The 10758-nt window shown below is 40.2% G+C and overlaps 1 protein-coding gene across 1 annotated transcript; it reads right to left on the reverse strand.

Annotated features, from left to right (window-relative positions):
* Positions 1-8346: 8346 nt before the first annotated feature.
* Positions 8347-10254, reverse strand: LOC126086976 (protein starmaker-like). The gene has a single exon (XM_049903871.1). It carries the CDS (start codon positions 10252-10254, stop codon positions 8347-8349), a length of 1908 nt encoding a protein of 635 aa, XP_049759828.1.
* Positions 10255-10758: the final 504 nt, after the last annotated feature.

The raw sequence follows: 10758 nt of genomic DNA on the forward strand, positions 1-10758 counted from the left end.
CCAGATACATGCCTATCTAGGTGTCAGTATTGGTTCTGAAGGTCGGTGTTCTCTGAGTTCAGTACTATTTCTGCTAGCTAAGGAGTCCCACTCTAGGCTGCTAATTGAAAGGTTGGAGGTTCAAGTGCACACAGAAGCTCCTTGGAAGAAAGGCCTGGTGATCAACTTCTGAAAAACCAGCTATTGAAAGCTGTATGGGGGTCACCATAAAGTCAAAGTCAGCGTGAAAACAACCGGCTTTTTGTTCTAGCCAAATCTTAGCAAGAAACCTGATGGTTTATTATTATTATTAATGTAGAAACAGACACACTGCTGTTTCCTCAGTCTATGAGTTAATCAGACTAGATTTAGACTAATACTTGGTTAGAAAAAACTTTTATTCTTAGAGAAGAGAGATAGGTAAAGTAGGGAAAACCCTGAAAATTAGGAGGGGGATGCCCAAGAAATCTGGGTTTCAATCTTGACTCTCCTACTAACTGGCTGAGTGACTTTGTTGTTGTTAGGTGCCATCGATTTGGTTCCTACTCATATCAACCCTATGTACAACAGAAGAAAATGCTGCCAGGTCCTGTACCATCCTCACAATTGTAGCTAATGTGTGAGCCCAATGCTGCAGCCACTGTGTCAGTCCATCCTGTTGAGGGTCTCCCTCTTTTTCTCTGACCCTCTACCTTATCAAACATGATGTCCTTCAGGGACTGGTCCCTTCTGGCAACATGTTCAAAGTACAGGAGATGAAGTCTTGCCATCCTAGCTTCCAAGGAACACTCTGGCTGTACTTCTTCCAAGACAGACTCGCTCGTTCTTCTGGCAGTCCAAGGCATATTCAATATTCTTCACCAACACTGTAATTCAAAAGCATCAATTCTTTTTTAGTCTTCCTTATTCATTGCCCAGCTTTCCATGCATATGAGGCAACTGAAAATACTATGGCTTGGATCAGGCTCACCTTAGTCCTCAAAGTGATATCTTTGCCTTTCAACATTTTAAAGAGGTCTTTTGCAGCAGATTTGCTCAGAGGCTTTAAACAGATTAAATTGTTTATCGTTAGGATGGCCATAAAATGTATTGTCTTTACTGGGACATGATCAGAGTGAAGGGGGATGCCATTAATAATTATGGTAGGATAATAAGCATAAACTCTCTGATTTAGAGTCAGAAGTCATGAGAAAGCTAGGATATATGATTACCATTATCATCAACAAGCTACCACTAGTGCTTTGATACTAGAGGAACAATTCAGATAGAAACTTTCTCCTTTGCATTTTTCAGAACAATTAGCTGTATTACATATTGTGACTACAAATAGTATTTCATTTGGAATAAAAATTCCATCAGAGAGAAAAATAGATCTGAATACCACAAATCTAGGGATCTAGAGAAGTGGTCCACATTGTGATAAGCACTGTAGATTGAATTTACCCAGGCCTATGGAAACCCTGGTGGTGTAGTGGTTAAGTGCTACAGCTGCTAACCAAAAGGTTGGCAGTTTGAATCCACCAGGCGCTCCTTGGAAACTCTACAGGGCAGTTCTACTCTGTTCTATAGGGTCGCTGTGAGTCAGAATCAACTCGACAGCAGTGTGTTTGGTTTTTTAGTTTATTGAGAGCCTTGAGGGGGTGCAATGCTTAAGCACTCAGTCACTAACCATTGGGTTGGCAGTTTGAACCAGCAGCTCCATGGGAGAAAAGACCTGGCAACTTGTTCCCATAGAGATTACAGCTTAGGAAACCCTATGAGGTAGTTTTACTCTGTCATATAAGGTCACTGTGAGTCTGAATGAACTTGATGGCACACAGCAATAACAGACCTATAGTGGAGTTCCTCGGTGATGCAAAGAGTTAAGCTCTGGACTACTACCCAAAAGGCTGGAAGTTCAAACCCATCCACTCAGAGGCACTTCCTTAGGAAGTCAGATCCAGCAGCCTGCTTCCGACTTGACTTGACGACTGCAAGTAACAGCAACAGACCTACAGCCATGATTTGGAAAGAAGAAAGATGGCCTCTATTTCCACAGGTCTTATTTTACTTTCCTCTCTCTCTTTCTTCCTGTCTCTCTCTCTCTTTCTTCATGTTTTTCTTCTCTGCCACCCTCATCATTTTCCTCTCTCATGTATATATGCCTGACACATAGAACAAGGTGAAGATTAAGAAATATAAGCTTTTTTAGGGCAGGTGACTTTTCTGTCTTGTTCACCCAGAACACTGCCTGACACAGAGTAGGTTTTCAATGATATTTGTTGGATGAATAAAGGATTAGCTCAACTGAGGAACCCTAACATGACAAGAAGGACGACTATTCAGGAAGAACAAGGGATAAGGTATAAGCTGTCATCAACGTGTGCAGGCATTTAAAATTCTGCAAATATATGTGCGTGATACCTCCTTCCAGACTTCTCTGATTAAGCTTCTTCTGGCATCGCCCTTCTCCCTCTCAGCTGCTTTAGACTGGATTCGTCCCTCTTGTGGCTAAGTTGTTTGACCAGTTGGCTGGGCTGAAACCTCAAACTGCAAAGGAGAAAGGTTTATTTTTATTTCCCTTAACTTTGACACAGCCATAGGACTAATTCAAGGGAAAAGGCTGCATGATATAAATGTTTTCAAGGGACAGAATTTAGTAGTTCACATGTTCCCATACTGAAACTTCATGAATTTTTTAAATGAATCATTGATTCCTGGCATTCTCTGCAGCCTTCCATATATCTCTTAACAATTTTAATTTGGAACTACCAATGTGTCAATGGCAGCCAGTGGTGATAATACTAATAGCTCACATTTATTGACTTCTTACTATAGGGCAGACATAGTATACATTTTGCATAAGGAATCTCATTGAATTTTCATAATAATCTTATGAAATAGGTATGTTATTAACTACAGTTTAGAGATAAGGAATCTGAGACAATGGTTACATTTCACAGTAAGGATGTATGTTCTATATTAGATCGTTACATGATTTAATAGAATAAGGAAGGGATAGTGTGAGAGAGAAATGTGATGAGAGGCAAAGATGACTAGCTACTGTTCACATGAGTTCCAGTCCCCTGTGTCCTTCTGTGTCAAGGTAAGTTATGCTTTCTGGGATTAATTCTTTGAGTCTCTTACCTCGCATTTACTTGTCCTCCTTAAATCATGGAATCATAGCTTGAGAAAAGGCCCATTAAAGCCATCTCATCTGTATTCCCAGACCATGCAATACTAAACCAAAACTGTATCAGAACATTTTTGGAAACAGCTCTGTGTTCTGTACTGTTCTGTAGAGAATGCTTGACAGAAATACCATGATACTATAATGTCCCAAACAGTTCCACAAGTGCTTTGTATATTCAAAGCACTTTGTATACCCAAATTTACTATTCAACTGAAGAAAAAACAAAGAAATAGATTGATGGGAATGTCTTCAAGGTAAACCATTAAGTCCTTGACAAGCAATGGACTTCACCTAAACATGTAATTGATCAAGGCAAAATAAAAACTTTTATATTTTAGTCGACTCTAATATAGAACTTTTTAAACTACAGTCTTAGTTTGCAGTTTTGTAAAATAATAGAGAGGTAAATTTTTAAAGATTTTTGAATTAAATTCTGTGGATCTTTTAGATAATTACAAAGATTTCATCTTCCCCTTTGTTTTTCTCATTAGCAGGCACTTTATTCATTTGATCTTAACATCAAGGTTAAACAGAACTCGACTAACACTTAAACCTTTGTATACTCAAGGTTACATGTAACACGTGCTCTATTTTGGGGCTCTAATTACATTTCTAACTATTTGTCTCGTGTTGTAAATCCCAAATACACTGTGAGAAGATAAACAAAAACAGAAATTTAACAATTTTTGAAAGACTCAAAATCTAATTCAATAATCATCTGATTTATATGCTGAATCTGTAGAGTGGAACACAATGTAGAAAAATGAGCTGTAATTGTTTTGGGAAATGTTCCAGAGGCACCAGAAAGACGTCATTTGCAATAAATTATTGTGACTTCCTTTTTCTTGTTGTTTCTTTCTATATTGTAATTACAGTATTGATTACCACTGAAGGATTAGTCCATGACGAAGTGAACATAACCTGCTTTGACTGGTTAAATCAGCAAACACTACACGTTATTGATTCCTAACATTTGTACCAATTAGTAACTAGAGAATAACCAGTCACACATTTTGGGCTTATCTTTAGATATTTTGGATTTACGAGGATTACTTCATCCTAATGTGGAACTCATTGTTCCCAATGCAGGTGGAATGTTTCATTAGATTAATAGTTTGTTAAGTTCACTATAGGCATCTTGTTTTTTTTTTTTTTGGTCTGCTGAGAAACAAAACCCAGGAAGATCTATAAATGGAATGGTTTTAGCTTTCACACTCCCGAAATGATCAAATACCTTAGAGTTTTAAAGGTAGTTTCAATAACTTATTTAGTATTACACCCCAGATTTTCCTTGGGGAAAATTTCAAGTCAGAAGCTTTTATTTCCACAGCCACATTGCAAGAAAAATTGGGTTCAAGTTAAAGATTCTTCTGTGATGAATAGTGGGCTACTCTGAGGATTGAGAATTGCAGCCTGATCTGGATTTTGCATTTTCAGCTGACACATAAAATTTGTCCATGGGGGAAGTTTGTTTGCTTCATTTGTATTCTTTTGTTCTGCTGAATTAAAAATTACTGTTAATTCTTTGGTTGTTTTTTCAAATGACTTTCATTTTAGGTGATCTGAATCCTTGAAGATGAAGCGGACCTCTTTGGTATTTAGTCCAGAGATTTTATGTTGTGTAGAAAATCTTTCCATAGTTCAGGGTTTTTTATGCAGAATCCCAGGGACCCGCAAAATATGTTTCATCTTCAAATGGTTCTATCAAAGCCTCTTTTCCACACTGTAAACATTTCCTAGGAGTTCTAATATGTCCTTTAAGCTCACATACTTTCACTTAATTCTTTTAAAATACCCTTAGGGTACACTTAATATGCAACCTATTCAAAAGCATAAATTAATCCATCCAAGTGATTTAGAGTCAGAGGTCATGTTTACTTTTATAGACAACAACATCATTTCTTTGAAGAAGAACATAATATGAGCTGCCTTGACACAAACTGAAGATTTTACTCCAGGTCTTCCCGAACTACAATGGGCTTTGCCATTTAAATTCTTTCTTTTTTTTTCTTTAACTGGTAGAAGGTTAAATAGAGCAATAATCCTTGAAATACTCTGTGGAGACTTTATGTATAAGATGACTGGAAGGTATCACAAATCCTTATTTTTTAGGATCAATATAAATGGAAGCAATTTGTTCACGTGTGCATGCGCACACACGTACACACACAGACACACAAACACATATTCATAGACTTGGCCTTTGTTGGAGACTGTGCAAACTGGGACAATTCTTTTGAAAAGAAAATGTCAACAGATAGCAAGAATTATTTATATTTTTATACTTTTACAACCCAGAAATTGTACTTCCAGCAATTTATTCAAAGCCGATGATTGAATAGAAACGTAAACTTATATAATAGACATGTTCTTCCAGTGCTATAAATAAGAATAAAATATGGGCAGTAAGACATTCATTAAAGTTAAAATCACTGAATCCACGTAGAAGAATAGAAAATATAGCATACTATTACCAGAACAGAGTTGAACTATGATTTCAACTATATAAATATAAAAAATATATATATTTATAGAAGATAATATGCACAATAAAAGTTATTGTCTTTGGCTGGTAAGATGACATTAAATATTTTTTCTTAATGATATCTTTTTTTTTTTTTTGCAGTTAAAAGTAAATTCTTTAATCCTAAGGAGATAAATGTTAAAACACTGGTGTTTTGCAACAAGGCATTATTATGAAACATAATTCTTAAAAACAATTTTAAAAATTCTAGCATCATCAGCTTTAAATTATAACTTGGCATTAATGTTAACTGAAAGATTTCTAAAAATTTACGTATAAAAAATTGAAAGTAAAATAACAGGACAATCATATCTTTGTGAAGATGAAGTTTGAGGTGATTACGGGACCAGTAGAACCCTGGTTTCTGTTTTGGTAGACCATAGACTTCAGAATTCATCACTCTAATCATGACATTTCAATGCTATCCAGCCTGCAAGTCCCGTGAGCACACATGTATCTGTTTGACTGTTCCATTGTATTTAGCCTGGTGAATCAGGAATTAGAGAGTGGAAGTAACCCAATATAGGCAGCAGGACCCCAGGGTATCTAATATCTCCAAGGCCTGTCAAAAGGAGTTCTGTTCAGAGAGAGACCATTTAAATGGTAGAAATTAGGTCAGTGTGTTAGAGGAATAATTAGAATTGTCTCGTTATAAAAATCAGAAAATGTGTCCTAGAGGGATTTCAGTGACTGTGGGGGAAGACTAAAAAGAAAAAAAAAATGAACAGAGCTTAGATTTGGACTAGGAGACCCCCTTAAAGGGAAACATTCCCATTTTAACTCTTAGAAGACCGATATGTATTTGTATAATAAGGGAAATAGTAAGTTACAAAGGCTATCCCAGAACAAAATTGGTTTCCCCCACCAACTGGGGTATGAGATAAGTGTCATATGGCAAAAAGGTGTTATCAACATCACTTGGGAACCAGAGATAAGCTTCACAAAAGGATAAAATGTTTAAGTTATAATGACGTGCCAGAAACCTTCCCTGTCTGCTGAAGTACTATTGCCTCAAAATTTTGAAGGAAAGATGGGTCTCAACTTCTCTCACACTAGGGACCAAATCAAACCCTGGGTGATTTTCATCAGTTGTCAGAAGTGGGCAGATATCTTTGCAGGACCAGGCAGGAAATTAGGCTATGAAATTACAGCTTTTCTCTGAGAGGCCCTGTCATTCTCCTCTCCCTTCCTACAGATGTTCTATCAAAGCAAGTCATTGTAACCATTTATCTTGCCAAACTTAAAATACCTTCTCTAGAACTAATTTTTCCCTCAGTACTTGAGGTCTTTGTACTTTCTGTCTTGCTTCCCTAGTCTTGTATGGATCTAAGATTAATTTGCACCAGCTAGGAGTTCAACAACAAAATCAATTTCAATTGGGTCAGACAGGGTCACTCCGGGCTCAGCAGCGTGAGGAAAGAAATAGATTATTATCATTCTAAGAGCACAATGCTAAGGTTCAGTGTGAGGGGAAAGAAGCAGCACATTCCCATAAAAGCAATAAATAATTCTTTCCAAACTGTCAGTAACAAATAGGAATTGGGCTTATTTTCCACCAGACAGTCTCCAAAAACTATACATAAGCAGGTAAGCGATTCTCTTGAAGTGAGCCAGGAAAAATAAGCAACTAAGATTTGGCATATCATCGGTAGAATTGCACTAGAAACACATGCCACTGTCACTGTCATGGCCATTGATGGATCTCTTTTCCTCTCCTTAGCTTGCTGCACTTAGAAATTCAGCACACACCTTCTCTATAGAAATATTCTCTGGCATTCCACACAAAGCAACTTGATAGGATTTTTAAGCATATGACTAAAATAAATAAATGAATAAATAAAATAATCAAACAATGATTAAATACATTTCTGTCATGAAAATGTACTCTCAGTTGAAAAGACCTTCAGAGAGTAAATGAAAACCAGTATATATACATCGTTAGTCATTAGCTGAACACGCAGAAATAAATTGTGTTGAGTATTGAGAGGGATGTTTAGATGGACCTGCTGTGGATCTTGTTCTCCACTGGCACATATCATAAATGATCCTACAGTCAAGAAAGTTGGGGTTATTAGATTAAGATTATTTTTCATTTAAATGATGATGTATTTACTATGTGTTAATTATTATTGTAGGTAGTGCTACGCACTATTTTATTTCCTCGCCACAAGCAGACTATAAGACCATCGTATGGGTCTGGCTTCAGTTGCCCAGATCAGAATCCACTTTAGCTAATTTAGGCAAATGGGGATTTAGTATAGGCTCCTCATTGGTCAGAAGGATTGAAGACAAACAACTCTAGACTGAGGTTTCAGCATCGACTACTCTGATCACACACAGACCTGGACATGTAGGAGCCAGCCTTCGTTCGGCATTGATACAATCAAGACAATATTACTAATTTTTAAAGTCACGAGTGCACCTGGCAGCTCTAGAAGCACACCAGCAGAATGGGTGTCTTACACACCACTTCTACTATTAAAATTCGTTTCCAAGTCCAAAAATCTAAGTAATTATGACACATAGACCTAAAAGCACATCAAAAATCATAGTTTCGATTGAGTCAAAACAGTACAGTTTTTAGCTTTCTGGCTTCTAACATGGAGTCACTGGGTGGCATGTATAGTTAACATACTCACTGCTAAGCAAAAGGTTGGCAGTTTGATTCCACTCAGAAGCACTCCGGGAGAAAGACGTGGTGGTCCATGTCTGAACGCCCTGTAGAGCAGTTGTGGTGGTCCATGTCTGAATGCCCTGTAGAGCAGTTGTGGCGATCCATGTCTGAACGCCCTGTAGAGCAGTTGTGGTGATCCATGTCTGAACGCCCTGTAGAGTAGTTGTGGTGATCCATGTCTGAACGCCCTGTAGAGCAGTTGTGGTGGTCCATGTCTGAATGCCCTGTAGAGCAGTTGTGGTGGTCCATGTCTGAATGCCCTGTAGAGCAGTTGTGGTGGTCCATGTCTGAACGCCCTGTAGAGCAGTTGTGGTGGTCCATGTCTGAACGCCCTGTAGAGCAGTTGTGGTGATCCATGTCTGAACGCCCTGTAGAGCAGTTGTGGTGGTCCATGTCTGAACGCCCTGTAGAGCAGTTGTGGTGGTCCATGTCTGAACGCCCTGTAGAGCAGTTGTGGTGGTCCATGTCTGAACGCCCTGTAGAGCAGTTGTGGTGGTCCATGTCTGAACGCCCTGTAGAGCAGTTGTGGTGATCCATGTCTGAACGCCCTGTAGAGCAGTTGTGGTGGTCCATGTCTGAACGCCCTGTAGAGCAGTTGTGGTGGTCCATGTCTGAATGCCCTGTAGAGCAGTTGTGGTGGTCCATGTCTGAATGCCCTGTAGAGCAGTTGTGGTGGTCCATGTCTGAACGCCCTGTAGAGCAGTTGTGGTGGTCCATGTCTGAACGCCCTGTAGAGCAGTTGTGGTGATCCATGTCTGAACGCCCTGTAGAGCAGTTGTGGTGGTCCATGTCTGAACGCCCTGTAGAGCAGTTGTGGTGATCCATGTCTGAACGCCCTGTAGAGCAGTTGTGGTGGTCCATGTCTGAACGCCCTGTAGAGCAGTTGTGGTGGTCCATGTCTGAACGCCCTGTAGAGCAGTTGTGGTGATCCATGTCTGAACGCCCTGTAGAGCAGTTGTGGTGGTCCATGTCTGAACGCCCTGTAGAGCAGTTGTGGTGGTCCATGTCTGAACGCCCTGTAGAGCAGTTGTGGTGGTCCATGTCTGAACGCCCTGTAGAGCAGTTGTGGTGGTCCATGTCTGAACGCCCTGTAGAGCAGTTGTGGTGGTCCATGTCTGAACGCCCTGTAGAGCAGTTGTGGTGGTCCATGTCTGAACGCCCTGTAGAGCAGTTGTGGTGGTCCATGTCTGAACGCCCTGTAGAGCAGTTGTGGTGGTCCATGTCTGAACGCCCTGTAGAGCAGTTGTGGTGGTCCATGTCTGAACGCCCTGTAGAGCAGTTGTGGTGATCCATGTCTGAACGCCCTGTAGAGCAGTTGTGGTGGTCCATGTCTGAACGCCCTGTAGAGCAGTTGTGGTGATCCATGTCTGAACGCCCTGTAGAGCAGTTGTGGTGGTCCATGTCTGAACGCCCTGTAGAGCAGTTGTGGTGGTCCATGTCTGAACGCCCTGTAGAGCAGTTGTGGTGGTCCATGTCTGAACGCCCTGTAGAGCAGTTGTGGTGGTCCATGTCTGAACGCCCTGTAGAGCAGTTGTGGTGGTCCATGTCTGAACGCCCTGTAGAGCAGTTGTGGTGGTCCATGTCTGAACGCCCTGTAGAGCAGTTGTGGTGATCCATGTCTGAACGCCCTGTAGAGCAGTTGTGGTGGTCCATGTCTGAACGCCCTGTAGAGCAGTTGTGGTGGTCCATGTCTGAACGCCCTGTAGAGCAGTTGTGGTGGTCCATGTCTGAACGCCCTGTAGAGCAGTTGTGGTGATCCATGTCTGAACGCCCTGTAGAGCAGTTGTGGTGATCCATGTCTGAACGCCCTGTAGAGCAGTTGTGGTGGTCCATGTCTGAATGCCCTGTAGAGCAGTTGTGGTGGTCCATGTCTGAATGCCCTGTAGAGCAGTTGTGGTGGTCCATGTCTGAACGCCCTGTGGAGCAGCTTTACTCTGACACACACGGGGTCACCATGAGTTGGATTTGATTCCACAGCAACTGAACTCACTGGCAGAGTCTCTACCTAAGAGAAGGGGGTGGATAAACCAACCACAGTACCTACCACAGTGGTTATTATCCCATAGTTCACATGAAAAACCAAATTTGGAGGAAGAGGCTTATATATAGCAAATAAATTATATAGCACATATATAGCAGGGCTGTGAGTCAAAAACAACTGTGTATAATCCCCAAACCTATCACCGTTTCAGTTTGCCACGTTGTCCACTAACTGAACAAACAACTGTAACATAAGTTATAAAGTATTCACGTCCACAGGAGATATACACACAAGCGTTAGTAGATCAAAGAAGAGGAAGAGACTATGTCTAATTAGGGAGGAGGGAAAGTCTAATGCTAAGATTCACAGAAGACTTTCTTAAGGGTACAGCAATTTGAGGTGTTCTTTGAAAGATTTAGATGTGAACA

This window comes from Elephas maximus, chromosome 12, assembly GCF_024166365.1.
Source record: "Elephas maximus indicus isolate mEleMax1 chromosome 12, mEleMax1 primary haplotype, whole genome shotgun sequence".
NCBI classification, from domain to species: Eukaryota; Metazoa; Chordata; class Mammalia; order Proboscidea; family Elephantidae; genus Elephas; species Elephas maximus.